Genomic DNA, 24,345 nt, shown 5'->3' on the forward strand with positions numbered 1-24,345 from the left:
AATGACAGAGACAGCATCTGCGATTAAGAACAATATATACATTATAAAAACCTGTTTATACAGAGCAGGATCGCAGGAACCTGGAACCTACCCCAGCAGGTTTGGATGCAAGACAGAAAAATCCCTGGTATGCAATGTGTATGATATGGCTGATGTTAAGAACAAAAAGAATGATATTCCAAATATCTATTTTGAGAGAGAGAGAGAGAAATTGAAAAAGGGAGACAAATATTTTAAAACATAGTATAGATAGATACTTTATTAATCCCAAGGGGAAATTCACAACATAATTCTGCTACTAGATTATTTTCACAATATCGGATATTTTGAGCTGTGAATATAAACTAAAAAAAGATATTAATAAATATAGAATAAATGCAAAAACACATTAGTATGTTTAGTTTTTTACCAGTTGGCAGACTCTCTTCATCTACTTACTTGTAGCTCAGTAGAGACATCGCCAACTCAGGAATTTTACAAGGTTTGTATCGCTTCTTTGTTAAATGACTTTTTTAAAGAAAAAGTGAATGGTCAGTAATAATATGCTGATCTTGTGTGATGACCTTGTCAGTCTCTCAATCAGTGTTTTATTTTCAAAAAGGATTTCTCCTGTGGAAAGTGGCAGGTTAATTATTGTCAACCAAACACAGATACCTGATAAATAAACTGAAACATTACTCGCTCATAATTTTTCTATCCATACGGTAAGGGTTTTGTTGACCAGTGCATTTGTGCATCTGATTTCAAGCATTTGAATTACATCTTGATATACAACAAGCGCAAAGAAGGAGGCACAGTAAATCACTTTCTATTTCACACACTTTACGCACCCGTATTCAGCTTGCTCTGTCACTGCAAATGTTGTGTGAACACCCACCCTTTGTCACCAGCCGCTGTTCACTGGATGAATATATGCTGGTGGCTCGTGGTCGATAACTTTCTGTTTTAGAGTTAAATGTTACAAGGGTTAAAGTCTAAGGTCAAGAATATTCATTCAAAAATGAAAACTAAAAATACTTTTAGTAAATTACTATTTTATTTCAATTAGTCTTTCCAGCTACTTTAATAGTTTCATTTAGTTTTCGTTTTTCATTCTGGTTTTGTTAATTATTTTATTTCAGTGTACGAAAATGTTTTTTTAATAATAGTTTCAGTTTTGATTTTAGTTTTCTTTAACTATAATAATCTTGCTCTTGTCACATACTTTATATAGAAACATAGCTACAAGAATCAAAAGACCATTAACTGATTCACAGTTACGCTGTGAATGATCTATTAGCATCCATTAGCTGGTACCATTACATTTCTGAAACTTTGGTATCAATATAGTACCAAAATATTGGTTTTTGTGACATCTCTAGTGCAGTCCATTATACAGACATAGAAAAAATATAAAACTACAGCTACACTTCTTAGTTTAGACTGCCATTCTTAATTTAGTCTTCAAACATAAATGTCACTTGTCTGAGAGGGTACTGTGGTATCAGTTTTTACCCTAAATGAATTAAAGACATTAGTGACTGCAGTTGGAGAAGATATTCTTGTCCTAGCCAAGCAAGGACTTGTTGTCAATTTAGACTAAAGTTGAATTTTATAGCTTGAACACTAAGCAGTATGTGTAGCATAAACCTTACAATCCACATCAGCCAAGTAACAGTATCCCTGCTGTAAATGTGGTAATGGCAGCATCATGTTGTGGGGATGCTTTTGTATAGCAGAATTTGTCAGTTGATCAGAACTATTGACACTGGGTTACAAAGAAAGGAATGGATATTTTGCCATTGGTTTCTTGGGCACACATTAGCACAGTGTTTTGCTTGATGATTGGTGCAAGGTTGGCGAATGTTTTGCTATGATCATTCTTCACCCTGTTCAGGATGTTAACATTACAAGACAGAAATATATTTGAGCTTGGATATACCATAGCCAGTGATATTTGACGGTGCTTGATACGGTCTTATCAGATACAGCCCCAGATGCTGGATTCCAAATAGAAGCCCAATGTAACAGTTTCACAGAGAAGTCATACTTTAGCTCAAGTTAAGTTTAGGTGTAGTTGTAATCTCCTTGTCCATGCCAAATAAAATAAGGCATGTTTACTTTGTCCTGCACTAACTTTTGGTATGCATGTAGAAATAATCAGTTTTAAACAATGAAATACTTGTTTCTTCACTTGGGTAATTTTTTTTCAAGCCAGTAACTAGTATGACAGTACTGTGACAGACAACTGTGACTGCATGCCTAACTTTTGTAGAGATTTATGTAATAGCCTTTTAGACTGACAGCAGTGAATTTTATGCTAGATTTAAATAATGAGCTTTAAGACCAATTGAAATTTTCATTTATGAAAAACAATTACCCACTGGTTTTAATATCAAAAAGAAACTGACGCATCTTGTCAGTATATATACAGCGAGATAACCTACATCATTTCATTTTCAAAATTTAAAATATCATAGACAGACTGAATCTGTTTTAGTTATTATCTAAAATGTAATAGAAGGAGTCCTCAGGGTATGAACTGAACAAGCCTCTTTGTTTTGTTTTGTGAAAATATATTTTTTGACCCAAAACAAATAATTATAATTAGCAAGTCTCAGTTACACATGGCTGCTGAAGAGGACAAAAAGACTTGCAATGCTCATGACAAAATAGAAGTATGTATGTTTACAGTAACCTATGTACTGTAAGTATTATTTTCCTTAAACATTAAAACATGTATGTTAAGTTTTAGACTTCTAATTTAGTTTTTTTTCCTCAACTTTATGCACAACAGTACCAAAATCAAAATGTAAGTAAAAAAAGAATGTAATGATTTGCAAATCTTATAAACCCTTATTTTATCTTCTCAAATGTTTAAACTGAATAAATGTAACATGTTAAGAAAAGAATAAGGTCATTTTGAATTTGATGGCAGCAACACATCTCAAAAATATTTGTTTACCACTGTGTAGCATGCCCTCTTCTTTTAACAACAATCTCTAAACATCTTGGAAGACATGACATTCTGTACTTTGATCCCATCATTTTTTAAATAGAAATCTGAAAGCATTAAAAATAACAATTTTTCCTTCACTGTCCCTATTCTTATGAAGGGTATTTTATATGTACTTGTTTTTGAGTGGATTGGTGAGTCCAAAATTGGCCCCGTGGGTTTTTATGTGAGTGGGACTTTCCTTAGTCTTCAGTTCTGTCAGGATAGACTTGGACTCCCCTAAGACCCTGATTCGGATTAAGTTAGTTTTAAAGATGAGAAGATATAAACACAGATATTGGCTACCTGGTGGACATTGCCTCCTGACACACCTCTGACAGTGCCAAAGGGTCAGTTGTTGGGTCATCTGTAACTGACTGACTGTTACTGACATGTGTTAGGAATAATAGCAGTGTGTTTAAAAAAGTGAATAAAACTCAAAATCCTTATAATAGCTTTTATTTACATACACACAAATTCATTGGGAAAACTGCACATGCTATTCCAATCAAAACATAATAGAAAAATTTATGAAATTTGTGTTATTCCTTTAAAGAAAGTGAAAAAGGGAATGTTGAAAAAAAAAAAGCTAATGTCTGCATTCTTCTTTACAAACTCAAACATTCACTGTATAAACAAAAATGCTTCAAGATTTTGCTTTCCTTTGAATCACTGAACTAATATTTACAGTAGTTGTGTAACCACTGTTTCTGAGAACTGCTGCATGGAGTCGACCAACTTCTGGTACCTGTGAACAGGTATTCCAGCCCAGGATGATTGGACTGCATTCCACAGTTCTACTGCAGCATTTTTTTATATCATCCTACAAGTTTTCTATTGGATTAATGTCCGGTGTTTAGGCTGGCCGCTCCATAATGTCAAGCTTGTTAATCTGGAACCAAGATGATGCTCGTTTATGGGTGTGTTTGGGGTCGTTGTCCTGTTGAAACACCCATTTCAAGGCATTTCCTCTTCGGCATAAGGCAACATGATCTCTTCAAGTATTTTGAGGTATTCAAACTGGACCATGATCCCTGGTGTGCGATAAATAGGCCCAACACCTTCGTATGAGAAACAACCCCATATCATCATGCTTGTGCCACCATGCTTCACTGTCTTCTCAGTGGCTTGAATTCAGTGTTTGGGGGTCATGTGACAAACTGTCTGCGTCTCCTATAACCAAAAAAGAACAATCAGTCCCCAAAATGTTGTTATTTCCCATTAGGCCAATCATTGTGTTCTTTGGCAGATTGTAACCTCTTCAGCACATGTCTTTTTTTCAACAATGGGACTTTGCGGGGACTTCTTGCCAATAGCTTGGCTTCACCTAAGTGTCTTCTAATTGTAACAGTACTCACTGGCAACTTTAGACCTTATTTGCTCTTCCTGGAGCTGATCATTGGCTGAGTCTTTGCCATTTTGGCTATTCTTCTATCCATTCGAATGGTAGTTTTCAGTTTTCTTTCACGTCTTTCAGGTTTTGGTTGGCATTTTAAAGCATTTGTGTTCATTTTAGGTGAGCAGCCTGTAATTTTCTGCACTTCTTTATATGTTTTCCCCTCTCCAATCAACTTTTTAATCAAAATACACTATTCTGAAAAATGTCTGTAAAATCCCATTTTACTCAGATTTTCAAAAAGAAATGCACTATAACCAACATGTACATTTGCTGCTTTCCTTCCTTCCTTAATTCCATAATTGACACCTGTTTTTTCACAGAATGAATGACCTCACTAATTGAACTCCATACTGCTATTGTTTTAACACAAACCTTTCAATTAACGATTCATTTACACAGAATCAACAGCATGCATGTCATGACTGGTGGGTCTGTTGGTTTTCTATTACTCTGCGACACCTACTAGTAAATTATTTGCCATGTAGAAATATAATTTCTACCAAAAAACAGTGATCAGGTTAGTGATGTTGGACTGCTATTATTTTGAACACGTGTATGGCTGCGTTTCACTCTGCTTTTCTCTATTTTGCTATCAGCTCTGTTTATCTATCCCTCTTTCTTTCAAATGCCAGTTCCATTTCTTCTTCCCATAGGACCGAAAGTTCTGCTATTACCAATGTCTTGGCAGAGCTGGAATACAGCACAGTATCTGGGCGTAACAAGGCTGTGGTGATCTCGGTCAGGAACTTCAACTGAGATTCATGGTCCGCTCACATACTCCACTTACCCTTCCAATACCAGGATTGAACTCTTCTTCCTCCAGATATTCTGTACTCTTATTTCTCTGTCTAGTAAAGTGGCTCAGCTGATGAAATGGTGTAAGGCTACTCTTATTTGCTTACAACCTTTGGACTTTTACAACACTAGGGGGCTTCGCTCGCCCACCCCCATGTTTGGTTTACCGGATGTACAATTTAAAGAGATTGTTATTTTCATGGGAATTGTTACATATGCATTATTTTCACTTTTACTTGAAGAACTTTTGTAAAAACAATAATTGTCCTTTATTTCCGGCCCTGTGCGTGGTTAAATCTCTTTCTTGCAGGACATATAAAGCCTGTACAGCCGCTGTCCTTTTTGCCACTTCGTGTCTCTGCTGCTCGCGTTGTGATCGCTTCTCCGTGATCATAAATATACACCTGACCGAATTGTGTTTTCTTTGAAATTAAACTTGTCGTTGCATTAACTGTTGCGGGACCACAGATTCTGATAGCGTATGGTCCATTATTGTGTAAATCTACGTTTTGTGCATTGAATGATGCGAAGGCGAAAAGACTTTGTTTTCTGCTCTTTGCCATTTATTTCTGACCTTGCTTTGTCCTGCTATTTTTTCAATTACACCTGGTCCTGATGATTAATTTCCTTTTGTTTGCGCTAATGCGATCTTTAGTCGTCGGCGTTTCATTTATAATGTATTGTCCTTTATACGCTTTATATGCACTGAGACCCCTGGATCTGTGTGTGCTGTGTGCCTTTACACTACTGATTTTTTTGCTTGCCATGCTCTGATATTGCTTTTAAGTAGGGCATGTCTTGCAAGAATCTCATGTTCTATATCCCCGCGAGACGCTCCGTGGCCATTCTCTTTCGTCTCGCGGGTCTTTTATTTGTCTTCCGTGATCTTAACATGAAGATCACGTATCGTCTCCTAGTCATTCCCTCCCACAGGATTTTTTTTTATAATAGACAAGCGTCATTCCCTCCCACAGGATTTTTTTTTATAATAGACAAGCTTCTGTAGGTCTTTATTAAGGTGCTGTCTATAGTGACCCTGTGACAGAGCCACTTTGCAGCTAGTGGGTTGGGTTTGGGACATCATAAAGCTGGGGAGCTGGCTCTGAGCCCTGAGTGGAGAGTTGGAGAGTGAATGTGGAAGACCTAACCACTTGTGAATATAGTTGTTGGCTTATGAATCCATTCTTAGCACTGCAAATTAAGTAATCTTGTGCAAATTCAGGGACATCATCAGCTGCTGGTTTGAGGTAAATAAGTAATACCAGACCTTGTGCTTCTCTGGGAGCTGCCATTGGTCAGTTCTTTCTATTCCTTCATTGAGCTGATTCATAACTACAGATAGGCTGTATACAGTCTCTCTAGACTTTACACAGGTTTTTTCACCAGCAATAGATTTTTTTTCTTCACTGACTGTGAAAAAGATTTGGTCATTCCTGATTCATATTCTAATAGATCGGCTGTCAGACTTGGATGGTATTATTTTAATCCTAGCCCAAAAAGGACTTCCTTGAATCTTTTCAGGAGTCAACCAGTACGTGCTGCTGTTTGGAGAAGGGAGGTACTATTACCCAATATTACCCATGTAGCAACACCAAGCTGGCAGCAGATGTCCTGAGACAGATCTAACTCCTTTTATCATTTGTCTTCTGCCAATTAAGATTACGTCAAAGGCTGCTGTGAATAGGATGGGAGAGACCAAGCACCCCATTAGTATTCTTTTCACAAGCTGATAACATCCATGTTTTAGCTTGCTGGGTCATATAACAGACATGGAAATTTCTGAAGTACTTAGACACCATATTCTGAATACAGCTCAGGATATGGAAAAAAAACCCAAGGATAAAGGGATGAGTTGATGGGAAATTGAGCCATAATTATTTGCTAGATCCAGCCAGATTACATGTAGATCAGGCTTCTCCTGCTTGACTGACGGGATTTGTTCCCAGATTATGGTTGAGTGTTCCACAAATTTAGGGATCCCCTGGATACCTGCCTTCTGGCAGGTGGTGTCAATGTAGTTGTTCTCCAAGTAGTAACTAGCTGTTTACCCATCACAGAAAATGTTAAGTAAGGCGATGTCTCTAAATTGGTTGATGTTACCAGAAGTGTTTCTTTTTTGGAGTAAAGGTTGTCACTGCTCTGCTCCACTCTAGTGGGATACATTTTCCAGGTAACTCTCTTCCACAACTTCTTTATTACCATGGGGCAGTTCTTATATACCTTATAGGGTACACGGTTTGTGCTTGGAAGTTGCTTTTTCTATAATCTGACTACATCTCTACTTACATAGGTTGTGGTATGTGAAACTGAGTAGCTGGTTCTGCAGAGTGGGGCATATATCCTGATGATCCAAGTAACATGTAATAATAATAATAATTTTTTATTTATGTAGTGCCTTTCATACACTCAAGGACACTTTACAATTCAATGCACACATTAACATGACAGTAGAAATTACATACACGAAAAAGTATAATACTCATTGAAAAGATGTGTTTTTAACAGGAGTTTGAAATTAATAATAGATTTTTCCTCGCAGAGGCTGAGAGGGAGAGAATTCCAAATTTTAGGGGCTATCACTCTGAAAGCTCTGCCACACATAGTTATTAACCTGTATTTAGGTACAGTGAGTAAATTAGCGACCGATGATTGTAATGCACGGGCAGGAGTGTAAGGAAGCAGCGGCTCCGACAGATAATGAGGGGCTAACCCATGAAGGGCTTTAAAGGTGAGAAGGATAATTTTATATTTGTTTCTTGAAGAAACTGGTAACCAATGTAAATCATAGAGGACAGGAGTGATGTGAGCAGATTTTTTAGTGTGTGAAAGTAAACGAGCAGCAGAATTCTGAACATATTGAAATATATTGATATATTTATTCGGGATGCCATAAAACAATGCATTGCAATAGTCCAGATGGGTAGTGATGAAACTGTGAATGAGTGTCTCAGTATCTTTCACACTGAGGAAAGAATGCAGATGAGCAATGTTGCAAAGATGAAAAAAGGCTGTCTGTACTATTGAGGTAATGTGTGATTGAAAAGTAAGAAGCTGATCAAAGATGACACCCAAATTACGGATTAATGCTGAGGGTTGAACCACGATCCCATCAATGTCAGTTTTTTGCCCACAAAGGATAGAGAGGACAGATTTGGTACCAACTAATAAGATTTCTGTTTTATCAGGATTGAGTTGTAAAAAATTATCTGTCATCCAATGATTGATTTCCCGAATGCAGTCAGTCAGTGCAACAGGTGAAGATGTTGCAGTTGCATCAACACTTACATGAAGTTGTGTGTCATTGGCATAGCAGTGGAAGCTGAGACCATACTGACAAATAATCTCACCTAATGGGAGCATATAGATGTTGAAGAGGACTGGACCGAGAACTGACCCTTGAGGGATACTTTGTGTGGATGAAGTAGTGGCAGATTTGTATTCCCTAATGAAGACGTAATACTGGCGATCACTGAGGTATGATGTGAACCAAAAAAGAGCGGTGCCCGAGATACCAATTGCTGAAAGTCGGAACAGTAAAATGTTATGGTTAACTGTATCAAACACTGCGCACAAGTCAAGAAGAACTAGAATAGCGGCCATCCCAGAATCTGTGGTTATAAGTAAGTCACTGGCTACCTTAAGTAAAGCAGTTTCAGTGCTATGTAGGGCTCAGAATCCCGATTGAAAAGGCTTAAACAGGTTATGCAAATTTAAATAATCATGGAGTTGAGCAGCAACAACTTTTTCTAAGATCTTAGTCATAAATGGAAGATTAGAAATTGAACGATAAAATTTTAGCTGAAAGGGATCTGAGCCAGGTTTTTTTAAAACGGGTTACAGCAGCAGTTTTTAAATCACTTGGAACAACACAGGTGCGGAAACTACAGTTGATAAAGTGAGAAATGGGGGCTGAAAGTTTGTTAGTGCAAGCCTTAATCAGTAAAGTAGGGGCAGGATCTAGGTGGCAGGTTGATTTGATTTAATTTAGATATTACTTCAGCAATAGAAGTTGGTGTAGTGGGGTTAAATTTAAATAAATAAACTGTAGATTTAGAAGTAATCAGTTGACAGAGATGAGGAATGGTTAGTAGAGAAACTTTGATATATGGTCATAATTTTTGACTGAAAATAGTCCAAAAATAGATTACAGTGCTCAACAGAGAAATAAGGATTTTTAACAGCAGGTTGACAAAGTCTGTTAACTGTGTTAAAAAGAGATCTAGGGCGACAGGTACCAAAGTCAATAAGAGTGCAATAGTACTTTGAATGTGCCGCCGATAAGGCACATCTGTATTCGTTCAGGTGTTCGGTGTAAGCTAGGGCGTGAACAGCCAGACCAGTCTTCTTCCAGAGCCTTTCCAATCGGTGACCAGATTGTTTCATGGTTCGCAATTCTGCTGTAAACCATGGAGATGACAGGGTAGTAAGAACAGCCAAGGATTTAATAGGTGCATAATGATCCAAAATTTGTGACAATGTGGAATTATATAGACATATAATCTGCATAGGGCAAGACAACCCAGAAAAATCATGGAGACAGGAAGCACCAGCAGACATAGAGAAAGATAACTGATCAATGTTCATGATATTACAATAGGTTATTTTAGATTTTAGACTTATTTTAGGGAGGGGATAAGTGAACCTAAATTCAATCAGCTTGTGATTGGAGATATCAATAACAGTACCGGATATACAGACATTCTGCAGACCAGTGGAACATACAAGATCCAGAATATGGCCCTTAGCATGGGTTGAAAAACCAACATGCTACACAAAACTGAAAAATGTTTATGTTTTTTCTGTGGCTGCCAATTTTGTTCTTTTTGTAACTTATCAACTCTGGCTCACTGATTTCTAGCTCTCTGTTCTTTTTCTCCACCAGCATACTCCAAAAAAACCTTGCCCTGTCTCTCTCCTTCCTACTTCTGTGTGCTTGTATTCTTTCTGCTATCCTCAGGGTTTCAGCCTGTATTTGAGCTAGTTCCAAAGTGCATTTTGCCCTTCCTTTTCCAGCTCTTCTGCCTTCCTCCATGTTTCCTGCAGTACCTGTCTCTCCTTTACATTAGGAACAGGTTCTAATCAAAGCTTCTGAAGGCTTCCTTGGCCCAATGGCTTGCCCTCTCCCCTGCTTTTGCTTGTCTGAGGGATTGGATGCTGTGTACTTCATTGACACACTCATGCTGGGTGACATGCACTTGCTGCTGAGTAGATATCTGCTCCTCCCTCTGGCCATCTGCAGGGAGGAATCATGAGCACTTTCTGATTCCTCTTTGTCTGACCTGCTGGTGCAGTGCAAGATCACATACAGTATGACTATTTTCACTACACTTTGCCTTCCCTTGATGAATTCACAGCTATCTATGAGTCATCACTTTGGAATATGTAGAGCTGAATTTACTCAGGATCCTTTTCTCATTCACAAGGGGGCTCCGCCCCCTGCTCGCTTCGCTCACCTACCCCCGGTGTTGGGTAACCCGAAATACATTGATGAATGTATGAGATATATTGGAGTGTAAAGGTGTAGATGACGAACAAAGGAAGTATATTCATTAATCCTAATGAATGTTCACTAATAGTGGACTCATTACAGAATGCGTGCCTGCTTTGCTTCCGCAGTTTCAGACGCGCGTTGTAGGCGCCTGCGTTCATTGATTTTATCCAGGCGGGCTCGTTTTTGTATCTCCATCAGTCGAGCACTGTCGTTTTGAACCCGTGCCTGCTTTGCTTCCGCAGTTTGAGACGCGCGTTGTAGGCGTCTACGTTCATTGTATCTGTACATGCAGGCTTGTGTTTGTAGCTCCGTTAGTTGAGCTGTTTGGTTTTGGAGCCGAGACAGTTTTGCTTCCGCGGTTTCAGACGCACGTTGTAGGCGCCGACGTCTATTGTTTTTGTCCATGCGGGCTCGTTTTTGTAGCTCCGTCAGTGGAGCTGTATAGTTTTGGAGCCGTGATCGTGACTCCATTAGTTCTCCGTTGTTTACCGTTAGTAATATGAATAATTGCACTTACTGTTAATACGGAGCGTTTTCTGTGGTTGTACTGTTAATAATGCATCACTGTAATGTGATTCACTTATGCTGTATAGTTTGGACGTGTGAGGATGACGTACGTTCAATACGGAGCGTTCCTTTATTCTTATTACGCGTTGTAGGCGCCTTCGGCTTTCGTACTAACTCGTGCCTTCCGTACTATTATGCTGTGTATGGTGGACCTTTGTGGACTCCGTACTTTTTCCCGTTTCACTCTGGGGTGGGGGGCTGAATCCTCTTTTTTCTGTGGCTGTGTCATTACCTATGGGCGTGTTGCCTCATTTCTTATTTACGTTAGTTGAGCTCCTTTGTTTTTGAGCCGTGACGTGTTGTAGGCGCTTATCTAGGTTAGTTGAGCTAATGTTATACCTCTGGTGCCGTGTGTGTGTTTCATGTGGTAGTCGTTGTAGGCGCATGTGCCCTCCGTACTATCTCGGGTTTGACTATGCTGTGTTTTGTGGACGTTTGGGGACGCCGTACTCTCTCCAGTTTGATTGTGGGGCGGGACACCGAAGCCTGTTGTGTTTGTTTTGTCTGTGAGTACTCATATTATTGTATTACTGTAATGTGATTCACATATGCTGTGGAGTCCGTATCTCTGGGGCTTCTGTACCATCTCGGGGGGTCTGCCTGCGGTGCGTTAGACGCACGTTGTAGGCGCACGCACCTTCCGTACTATGTCGGGTTTGACTATGCTGTGTAGTGTGGACGGTTAGGGTTCTGTATTGTCTGTGCTCGTTGCTTTATTTCGTATTTCTGTTAGTTGAGCTCTTTCGGTTTTGGTGGTGTATCAGAATTTGCTTGCGGTGGTGAGCTATGGTTCAGAAACGCGTTGTAGGCGCCTGCGCTTTTCGTACTATCTCGGGTTTGATTATGCTGTGTGTTGTGGACCTTTGTGGACTCCGTAGTATTTCCCGTTTCACTCTGGGGCAGTGGGCTGAATCCTCTTTATTGTGTGGCTGTGTGGTTAACTATGGGCGCATTGCCTCATTTCTTATTTACGTTAGTTGAGCTCCTTCGTTATTGAGCTGTGACTCCTTCGTTCTCGGTGGATCAGACTTCGCTCGCTGTCGGCACCTGCGCACTATGTCTCCTGCGTCCATGGGCATGCCATGTACCTGCGTCCATATCCGGTTTATCATTCTCGGTTAGTAATATGGATTATTGCCAAACCAGTGTGATCCGTCCTATTTCAACTGTGTACAGTAGTCTGTCTCTTTATGTATTATTAATTTTATTATGTTATTCTCATTGCCATAGCATGAGTAATCATATAGCTTTATGAATTTCTTGTTAGTGCTGCTGCCTCACGGCTCAAAAGTACAGCTTATAAAGGCTGCCATGGTCACAGTCTTTTTGAACTTTGTGTGTGCTCATTGTGTCCATGTGCATTTTCTCTTTGTGTATGAGCGCAGATAAAGAGTGAGCATGCTCCTTGATGGACTGGCGTTCTCTCCATGGTTATTTTCTTCTTCTGCAGAAATAGGCTTCGTCCCCCATTGATCCTGTATGGCACGGGTGTCAAACTCCAGGCCTGGAGGGCCGCAGTGGCTGCAGGTTTTCATTCTAACCCTTTTCCTAATCATTGACCAGTTTTCACTGCTAATTCACTTTTTTCCCCTTTATTTTAACAGCCATGTTAGAAGGATTCAGTCCTCTAAATTGATTTGTTTCCTCATTAAATGACAGCCAAACAGAAATGAGATGTGAAATGAGCCAACAGATGACCAGCTTAAACTGGGGCTTCAAACTCCAACCAGTTTCTTAATGAGAAGCCGATGCTTGCTGTTAATTAAACCCGTTATTTAATTCCACGGCTTGTTGCTGCTCTCGTTCTGCAACAGCAGACATTTCCAAAACTGTTGATTTTCTGTTTTTTATAAGAACATCGTCAAAGTGTTTTGGTGAGTTGAGAGATCACCCTTACTGAGACCATCACCTTTCTTTATTTTCAAATAATAATAATAATAATACATTTTATTTATATAGCGCCTTTCCCATGCTCAAGGCACTTACAGAATATAATAAAGAACGGCAGAATATACAGTATATAGCATTGTACAAACCAGATAAATAAATAAAGAAGATTAAGACAGTAAATTCTGAAAAAAAACAGACAACATAATTGGTGGTCTAGCACACACACACAGGTTACATTGGCATACTGTGTGATGTGGTGGCTTGTTTTGTGTCTCATTATTGTTTGGCTTCTAATTAAGGAAAAAGAAACAACTAAAGCGCCTGAGTCAAGTTAATTAAAAGAAGTAATTAGCAGCAAAAATTGGTCACTAATTAAGAATATGGTTAGAATGAAAACCTGCAGCCACTGCGGCCCTCCAGGATTGGAGTTTGACACCACTACTGTATGGGAATCAGTCAGTTCTAAAAGTTGTTAAAGGAATGAATAATAAGCAGTACTGATTGTATGTACATACAAATGGTAAAACACTAATTCAAAATAAATGTATTTATTTAACTGATGCAGTTCTACAAATCAGCTTTTAAATTGTAACTTTATTATTTCTTATGTTGTTAGCTAAGTGAACAGACAAAATAAATAACTAGTTCAAGAATTCTTCATTCAGTCAGAAATGAGAATTAAACCAGGGGTTCTCAAAGTCGTCCTGGGGGCCCACTGTGGTTTCAGGTTTTTGCTTCAACCAGATTCATAATCAGTGACAACTGATAACAAACTGATCTCAATTAATTAGTTGGTAGTTTTTCCTCTTCTTTTATTCAACATTAAGAAAGCACAGAGGCATGATTTTTACATTTATAAGATGTTTAGAAATATTTCAGTGTTTGCTATAGATTTAAATGCTTAACTCTCTTTTGTTGATTTCATTATATTTCACCCTTTCTCTGTGCCGTTTGCTCCCTTCATTGTATGTTAATAAGGACAATTAAAAACAAGCAGAGCAGACACACAGGCAAAAGACACTGAATCATGAAAGGTTGCAACTAGTTTAGCGTCAGACCCACTAATTAGAAAACAATGGATTAAGTAAACAATTAGAACACCCAGAAAAGTAGATTGAATATCAAGATGAAAGTATTGTTAAAAAGAAAAAAAATACATTATTCCCATATAACTGCTTGGTACATTTTAATATATATTTTATATAATATATTTATGTTATTTATTGATTTATTTTTTTTTACCAAACCTAGTTTTGTAATTTCTATATGGTACCCAAAACACAGAATCTGGGCAATAACAGTTCACTTAATTAGCCCAATTAAAAATAAAAGCTGGTTGGAACAAAAACCTGCAGCCGTCCCCAGGACCAATGTTGAGAACCCCTGAATTAAACCATCATCCACATGGTTTAAATGTTTAAACGGTTTAAACTTCAGATGGACACTGCTGGCTTGCATATATTTACTTATAAGTTCATTTTTCTTATGCAAATCTTTTGTTGTTTAGCAGTGTTTTATTGTGCTAAGTTTCATATCAGCCGGAAAAGGATTCCTTTAAGAATTGTGTATTAGTAATTAACCAGCACTTCTTTTTTATGTTTAGGAATGACCCCTATGCAGATCCTTATTATGATTATGAAATGGAATGCTTTTACAGAGGAGGACAATATGAAAATTTCAGAGTTCAATACACAGAACCAGAACCCTACCACTATAGAGTAAGTATTTAAGATCAACAGTAGATGTATACAGTAGTTCAGATATTGTTAGGTGTCTTGATTTTGCTTAATGTGATAATTACCAGAAAAGGCCAGTGTCAGAAATGGATAGGTAAAAAGTATGAATTTGTTGCAATATATAAATATAGAAGTGTTCAAAACATAACTGCGAAGCTTGAATGTTTTTATTATTATTATACTGTATTACACATTACGGGGCACAGTGAAGCATCAGTTTGTGCTGCTGCCTCACAGACTCTGTCCACCCAGTTATCTGTTTGCACATTTTCTCTGTGTGTGTTTCTGGAGTACTCCTGTTTACTCTTACATTCTCAAAGATATGTGTGTTAGGTTAATTGGCAATTCGAAATTGGTCCGAATGAATGTGAAAGTGAAATTGTGCCTGAGTGGGCCCTGCAGTGGACTGGTAACCTGGTTGGTTCATGTCTTGTACCCAGTTTTGCCAGCATAATCTTTACAGACACTCACGACAATGAACTGGATTAAGTAAATTTGGGAATGCCGTGCTAATATCTCATCAGAACACTCAAAATGTTTTAGACCGATTTTTCTGTATTTATGCATTGCAGCACACAACTTTCAAGTGAAAACTAAGCACTGATTATATGTAAATACAAATGTAAAACTTTAGTTCAAAATAAATGTGTAACAATATAAAAGTATTTTTTGCTGTTGCTTTTTTTCTTGCATTTCACATCTAGAATAAACTTAAGTACATCCATTCATTTTTATTTCAGCTTCTTCTAGTTCTGGGTCACAGGGTGGAGTCAGTGCCTTTCCTGGCAGCCCTGGGCATATAGTAATAAACAGCCCTGAACAGGGCTCCAGAGCTAGTCACAGGCACACCCACACATACAAAAGGAGTCCAATCAATACAGAGAGTCCAATCAACCTAAACAGCACATTTTTACAATGCAGGTCAAAAACCTACTCAAAATAGTGGAGTGGAACAGTTACATTCAATCAATTGATCAAAGAAGATTGGGGGTTCCCCATATGAAATTGAGCTTTAGGGTACGTTGCCAGCAATCTTAAGTTGAAACGTACAACAGACAGCCTCCCGTTTTAGTGATTGAACACATGAATCTTAAACTACAGTGGTGTGAAAAACTATTTGCCCCTTCCTGATTTCTTATTCTTTTGCATGTTTGTCACACAAAATGTTTCTGATCATCAAACACATTTAACCATTAGTCAAATATAACACAAGTAAACACAAAATGCAGTTTGTAAATGGTGGTTTTTATTATTTAGGGAGAAAAAAAAATCCAAACCTACATGGCCCTGTGTGAAAAAGTAATTGCCCCCTGAACCTAATAACTGGTTGGGCCACCCTTAGCAGCAATAACTGCAATCAAGCGTTTGCGTTAACTTGCAATGAGTCTTTTACAGCGCTCTGGAGGAATTTTGGCCCACTCATCTTTGCAAAATTGTTGTAATTCAGCTTTATTTGAGGGTTTTCTAGCATGAACCGCCTTTTTAAGGTCATGCCATAGCATCTCAATTGGATTCAGGTCAGGACTTTGACTAGGCCACTCCAAAGTCTTCATTTTGTTTTTCTTCAGCCATTCAGAGGTGGATTTGCTGGTGTGTTTTGGGTCATTGTCCTGTTGCAGCACCCAAGATCACTTCAGCTTGAGTTGACGAACAGATGGCCGGACATTCTCCTTCAGGATTTTTTGGTAGACAGTAGAATTCATGGTTCCATCTATCACAGCAAGCCTTCCAGGTCCTGAAGCAGCAAAACAACCCCAGACCATCACACTACCACCACCATATTTTACTGTTGGTATGATGTCCTGGGGTCTTTTGTGACCTCTCGGATGAGTCGTCTCTGCGCTCTTGGGGTAATTTTGGTCGGCCGGCCACTCCTGGGAAGGTTCACCACTGTTCCATGTTTTTGCCATTTGTGGATAATGGCTCTCACTGTGGTTCGCTGGAGTCCCAAAGCTTTAGAAATGGCTTTATAACCTTTACCAGACTGATAGATCTCAATTACTTCTGTTCTCATTTGTTCCTGAATTTCTTTGGATCTTGGCATGATGTCTAGCTTTTGAGGTGCTTTTGGTCTACTTCTCTGTGTCAGGCAGCTCCTATTTAAGTGATTTCTTGATTGAAACAGGTGTGGCAGTAATCAGGCCTGGGGGTGGCTACGGAAATTGAACTCAGGTGTGATACACCACAGTTAGGTTATTTTTTAACAAGGGGGCAATTACTTTTTCACACAGGGCCATGTAGGTTTGGATTTTTTTTCTCCCTAAATAATAAAAACCATCATTTAAAAACTGCATTTTGTGTTTACTTGTGTTATATTTGACTAATGGTTAAATGTGTTTGATGATCAGAAACATTTTGTGTGACAAACATGCAAAAGAATAAGAAATCAGGAAGGGGGCAAATAGTTTTTCACACCACTGTATAACATTGTACACTGCGCCCTTTCAAAGTTATTCTATGAGCTACACTTACAAATCAAGTATAGCACTGAGTACTTCAGCAAGCTGTCATTCTCAATAAAGTCAGAACTGTGATCAGAATATGACTCAGGGTCTTCATATTCCATATCAGTAGGTAACTTTTCTTGGACTTCCTCAACCGTATGTTTTCTTTTTTGAAAAAGAACAACAACATGTTCCCCTTATACAAACTTCCAAGTCATATTGCAGTTCAACCAAACAGTTCTTATGTACTCTGACAGAAGCAAATGCTTAATAGTGTGTAAAGATAAGCTGTCACACGCACAATATATTTCTTGCTTTCTACGTACTGCTATGACATATGCCATGAATTGCTAATCATAGGCAGCTGTACATCATTGGAATGCCCTGAACATTAGCTATCCAGTTGTAATGAGACTTTCACTGTATGTGGCTTGAGATAAGTAGGATCTTTTGCAAAAGCAGTTTCACTCAGCCGTAATGGTATATGTGTGTGCAAATTGCATATTTTGCTAATGAAAGAGAACAGACAAAATGGGCAGTTATGATTTATTTGAACAAAGAAACCCTTTGGTGGTGTAAAAATACCATTATTGCTTTTGATTGACTTATGGGTTTATTTCAACGTACACAAATGAACTTTGAAATATGTTGGTGTTCCTCTGGTGGGACACTTGATATACAGTAGACCAAAAACATTTGTTTAAATGCCGTAAGAACTGATATAGAGCGTAAATACCAACATCTAATGATTTTTTTTTCCTTCTTCTTTTCGAAAATTGACTAACTTTTGTTGAAGTCTTAACTAATGGCAATTTCATTCATTACAGGAAAGGGAAAGAGAACGGGATACCAGAGAACGACAACGGGAGAGAGAGAGGGAACGAGAAAGAGACCGTGAAAGAGAGAGGAGGCAAAGAGAACGAGAACGAGAAAGGGAACGAGAGAGGGACAAGGAACGTCAGAGAAGGAAAGAAGAGTGGGAAAGAGATCGTATGAAAAGAGATGAAAAGGAAAGACCAAGAGAAAGGGAACGGGAACGGGAGAAGGAGAAGGAAAAACCCAAACCCAGATCACCACCACCACCTAGGTAAGCCCTTGTGTTCATCTTTCCCCCCCCCCCCCCATTAAAAATGCATAAAAAGTTTAGTAAAACTGATGTACAATACCATTATGATACCTTATTAAGATATCTTTTTCCAAAATACCTAAAGGATACACAAATAAAAACTTGCACATTTTCTTTAAGAGTAAGACATGCACATACAATTGCACATTTCTGTTGGGGGGGGGTGCCGCCCTGGTGGGGGGGGGGGTGCCCTATTGTCAAATGCATAGCACCACCACAGTGGTACAGTGTAGAAGTCCTGCACATGCCCGAACACTCTGTATCAGAGAGGGACATTAGTAAGATAAGTTGGATGAGTTGTATCGTGGGAAGAATTGTACAATGCACTGTCAGGACTTTAGAGTACATACAACCTAGCAATTGCTGGAGGCATATGTTCTAATCATTTTAGAGAGTGTGAGGCTAAGGCTAAGGCTAAACCCAGTAGATGGCAATACCTCCTGCCATCCAGAGGTGTCTTTCTCCAATTATGGAGTGTGTGAAATTGTTCTGTCCCTCTCACCAGCTGCCTCTGAGACCTGGGTTCTCATTTTAATAATTTGTGCACAATAATCCTGAGTCTTAAGTTTACAATTATTTCTAAAGCATTCCTACAAATTATTTATTGAAAGTCCATACACACTAATAAATGTTTCTAAATCCTTTCCTACTCGTGGCCTTATTCTAAATCATCTTAAAGCTTTGTGGACATGAAATATATGATAGGGTATGATGCCATATATTGTAAGTAGCAAGAAATCACTTATGATTAACTTGTTAAAATGGCAAGTAAATGTGAGTTCTAAACAAAAAGCAAAGTTTCTTTCCAAATGAGATAAGAGGTAAATGAAGTAATATTTGCTTTTTACGCTTAGCATTGAGTTTACTTGAAAATCAAAATACACTAGTTCTCAAAAGTTGGGAATCACCCATGATTTTTCCATGTTTTGATACCTTTTATTGGCTAACTAAAAAGATTACAATATGCAATAAAAGGTGTCATTTTGCTTGACTTTTCTCTACATTCATAATGGCTAACACGGTACAACACCCTAGTACTACATGTTTTGATAGAAATTAATACTTTTTATTAAGTTACAATTAAGTTCCTTTTAAAATATATATAAAGACATTATTAATGTTGCAAATGTCTGTTACTGCTAAAAATTACTGATATCAATTCATTATTCACATGTGACATGTTTATTGAGAAAGCAATTTAATGCGCTCATTCTTGAACCCAGAATAAAATTTTTAGGAATGCCAGTACCTTCCAATCCAACGAAAGACACTTTGCTTGATTTATTTAACAGAATAACTGGTTTCAGCAGTGCTAACACGTTTACAAAGGCTTCTCTAATTGCTATTTACCATTTAAATATGATTCATTCATTTAAAAATGATAAGTAACATTTTTGACACAAATTTTATTTCATTATGAATTGATTGGAAGGTACTTCTGAAACATCTATAAATAAGTCTAAGGGTTTCACAAACATTACTTTGTCAGAGGCTTCATGCTTGATACTGTAGTGAAGAAAGAAGCATGATTTGCCTTAAAGACTTTGATGACCAGATCACACCACTGCCTGTAACAGATACAAATTATCAATACATTTTGGATTTGACTGCACCAATTAATGGATACTGATACACAAAGAAAAGCATGTAGAGGATGAAGTACTTCATTCCCATTCCATTAGTAACCTTTAATGCTACATGCTGGAAGACTGAGAAAAATCACACCATAATCTTGTTGCCCAAGTATGCCACCTAGTAAAGCAGGTGAAAGTATGTCGGTGTCAGTCCCCCTCTCACTCTGTTTCATCATGCAAACGTAAAGCTTGTATTTTCACAAAAATGAGTCCTACTTATCCCTATTAAATGATATAGTATCCACATCTAAAATTTTGAAATGATTCTTCTGTATAAACATTTATATATTTGGCACAAACTAGGAAACGTTAGAGTCTTTAGTCAACCTCCCTTACACATCTTTAAGATTTTGAAACAAAACTGGAGTACCCAGAAAGTACTCAAGATTGTATCTCTCGTGTCTTTGGGAATCCTTCAGCATCTGTGATTCAGATTGAAAGAAATAGTACTGCTTTGAGATGCAGATTATCATGTCACCTTCCAAGGAAATGTGGTGCTTTGAGAATCTCCTCTCAATTTCCCAATTCTTTACAATACTACTCAAACAGAAGTCACATGAATAAAAAAATGTGATGCAGCAGCATAAAAGGGCAAGTTTATCTTGTACTACTACTCACCTTTTTCTCAGTGGCAGAAAGGGCAACACAGTTTTTTAGTGTTTTTGTTCATATTTCCATTTTAAAACAAACATTTTATCAATCAAAACTCCCAAATGTATTTGTCCTGTTGATGATTGTCACAAAAGTTGACTACTTTTGCAGAAAAAAATTGTGATATTTTTATTGTTGTTATTGCATTTTGCTGTTGTTAGAGCAAAAATAATTTTTATATCATTTGCATTGCAGTTAATGTGACTTATTTATTTAACAGACAGACAGAAGCACCACCTAAAAAAGAAATAGGGCTTCCACTGATAAAAAGACCAGATGAATGGAAGGACCCTTGGCGCCGGTCTAAATCTCCCAAAAAGAAACTTGGGGTGTCTGGGTCACCAAACCGAGGACGGAGGAGACACCGACCTTCAGGATCTTCAGTATCTCTGTCAAACTCTTCACGGTATTTAAGAATTTTTAAGTGAATATTTTTCATTATAACAGACTCTTCACCAAAATATATATCTTTCTATGTGTATTAATTTTCTCACCACTAAATTCTTATCAGTATGTATTGTTTTGTCATTTTCTTTTTCCTTAGGTCATCATCACGTTCATCGTCATATTCAGGGTCAGGTTCATCTCGATCCAGATCTCGATCTAGATCATCATCTTATAGTTCCTACTCAAGCCACTCTTCTCGGCACAGCTCGTTCTCTGGAAGCAGATCAAGGTAACAATATTGCAGACTAAATTTTATTGATATCAAAGCAAACTGTCTAAAGTAGTTTTGTTGATAAATGACACTGATTTTTGGAGTGTGAAAAAAAAAATTAATTTAAAATGAAATTGCACCTTTGGAATGTTTTATCAAGTTATTAATCTAATTTCTTTTAACTTTTATGTAAGTACATCATTAAATTTTAGATGCTACATAATAATTTTTTTTTTTAGTTTTATTCTGGTAAATTATTTTTATGTTACTTGTAACTCAATCTCCCTTCATTATCAATCTCAAAATCTATTATTATGAATCTATCATTTCTCTGCTAGTATTTTACATAGTTTGAACTTTGAAGTATGGCCTTTAAAAAGGTAAACAGTATATATTATCTATTTAAATAATAAGCAGCCCTTGGCAAAATGCCAGTTCATTGCAGTGTTCACATATACACACAGTTAATTTATACTTACAGTACATGGACCCAATTTAGAACCAGCAGGTAAGCTTATTTGCAATAAATTTTGTAACATGGGGGGAAAAAAGTACCCAGGGGAACTGACAGGTAAGCTAATATGCAATAAATGTAGTAATGTGGAGGGAAAAAGAAGCACCCAGAAGAAAACCTACTGTAGACAAAGATGGGAAAAACAGGCAAACTCCACACGGAAAATGTTAGAATTTTGAATTTGAACCTGGGTTGCTGCATGTAACACAAGCAACTGTGTCAATTGTAAATACATTATTTTCATTTACCTGATGCACCATAAGCAAATTATGTGCTAGAAGATAAAAGTTCTGAAGTTTGCTTCCATGTGGAGGATAAGTCAGTCTTCTAAAACCACACTTCTAGCAATATGTAGTTTAGAGAGCAACATGTTAACTGGATCCTCCATATGAATGGAAGACTCCACAGAGCGGACTGCACTTGAAATAAAGAAGTTTCTCTCATTTTATTTGTGTCAATAGAAACAGTGCAACCAAAACTTAAAGAAGAAAGTGCAAAAGGATACATAATGTATTTTTACATTCAATAAAAAAATGACACTCCTTTTTCTATGTAATGTTGAGTTCCTTTGTTCACGTACCTCTAGCTATAAGGATAATAGTTGTCTGTTAGTTGTATAATCTTCTTTTTAGTTGTGTTCACACACAATGGCATGAGCCATTGAAAATAAAGTTTGTTTTATTCGAATATTATTTTGTGTACATATTATGAGAACTATTCCCTTCTAAAAAATGTGGCTGCTTTGTTTATCTTCTTCAGATCAAGATCCTTTTCTACCTCTCCATCTCCATCTCCAACCCCTTCTGCTCAACGAAATGCTGCAAAACCTAAAACAGAGTTACCTGGTCCAGTAATAAAAGGGTAAGAGTCTAATCTTCATTTATGTAACATTTTCTACCCATAAATTTTAAGTCTGGTATTTTTCAAGTCGAAATTATTTTTTCACAATCATGGTATACATTCATTTGCCATGGAAATTCTCTTCTTAAGTGGAGCATTTTTTTATTTTAAAAATAGCTACCTCTATTACCAACTTATATCATCTGCATTTTGGATTGTAGCCATTACAAAGGAAATGGCTATAGCAGGAAAAAAGCAATCGGCTCTTTGTAGCCAGGCAGAAGCATTGCTGGGTCTGCTTACAGTTGTGAAAGTTTTCTTGCAGCTGTTTTGTATCAAAATACAAACAAACTGCTAACAATAAATCACTCTGAAGAAAGATATAGGAAAAACATGGCACTGTCACAACCGCAATAGCTGAGATGTTTTCCAAATGTCCTGTTGGCATCTTGGTGGCTTAAAAATAGTGTATTTCATCTCTTGATTGGTTGAAAATTAAGTAAGCTAAACAAAAAGGCCTTTGAATAATTCATAATGTCATCAATCAACAGGATGTAAGAGCCATGCTAAAATTGGCCACTTATTGCATACAGAAACATCATATATCATTGAAAAGAGAAGTTATAATTTTACATTAAATTCAGATAATTTTCACTTTAGTGACACAGCACATACACAAGTGTTTCATGTCATTGGAGACAGCCCTATATTTCAATACTTCCCACAATCAAGTGAAATTAGACTTGCACCAAAATGACATTCAAATTAGACTGCTTTATTGTGATCCTGATAGGTCTTAACCTTAAACCATAAAATGTAGTTTCAGTCAAGTACACAAATCGAAATAACTCTGTTTTAAGAAATATCTAATTATTCATGGCTTAATGAAGCATTCTAAACAGAGCAACACAATTCTTCCTACTGAATTTCCAAATATCATGTCCACTTCAAACAGTGATTTGAAATCCCTAAAATGTCAATCCATAAGCTAAACTTGCACATTCAATGACTTGGTTTTAAAGAATCAATAACAGGCATTTCATTGTATCTTCTATGTTGTGTTTTTACAGTCACGTGTATGATTCATAATTTTACTCTCATAACCTGATTTACAGTTGTTTGAATGATGTTCATGCTGACTCCACCAATACAGATGGCGGACACTGCATTAACTCAGTAAATCAGATTGAAACCATTGTGCCTCTGGCCATTGAACGTCATCTGCATGTCAGGTTTTTCACTTCTCGGATGCAGTGATGCAAGCGTGTAGTTACTGGAATATTTATTAAATATTTAAATACACTGAGTTGTAACATTAATTTAGAGATGAGCATTGATTCATGTGTGTGTGTGCAAGTACCCCTCGCTGCTGGTATTTGAATCTGTGGATTTTATTAGTCATTTTATCCATTAGTCAGCTTTCCCCTCATAAACTGAAAATGAATACTAGAAAGTCATCATTTGTCAACGACTTACACTGTGGATTTTATAGGCCACTAGCCATCCCGCGGCGTAGCATATGCCGCATAATTATGTATTGATGGGTGAACACTTTATGAAAGACACAGTTGTCCAAATGGGGTGGGTTTGAGGATACGACTGTAGGTGAATGAAAAGATGGAACTC

General features: G+C 37.5%; 1 protein-coding gene across 1 annotated transcript in view; it reads left to right on the top strand.

The window, feature by feature from the left end:
• Positions 1 to 24,345, top strand: part of zc3h18 (zinc finger CCCH-type containing 18) — a 154,755-nt gene that overhangs the window by 79,611 nt on the left and 50,799 nt on the right. The window contains exons 8-12 of the mRNA XM_051931485.1: positions 14,720 to 14,834; positions 18,124 to 18,383; positions 20,928 to 21,113; positions 21,252 to 21,383; positions 22,639 to 22,740. Of these exons, the coding sequence (XP_051787445.1) occupies positions 14,720 to 14,834; positions 18,124 to 18,383; positions 20,928 to 21,113; positions 21,252 to 21,383; positions 22,639 to 22,740 (795 nt within the window). The remainder of the gene's footprint in view (positions 1 to 14,719; positions 14,835 to 18,123; positions 18,384 to 20,927; positions 21,114 to 21,251; positions 21,384 to 22,638; positions 22,741 to 24,345) is intronic.

Source organism: Erpetoichthys calabaricus, chromosome 9 (assembly GCF_900747795.2).
Source record: "Erpetoichthys calabaricus chromosome 9, fErpCal1.3, whole genome shotgun sequence".
NCBI classification, from domain to species: Eukaryota; Metazoa; Chordata; class Cladistia; order Polypteriformes; family Polypteridae; genus Erpetoichthys; species Erpetoichthys calabaricus.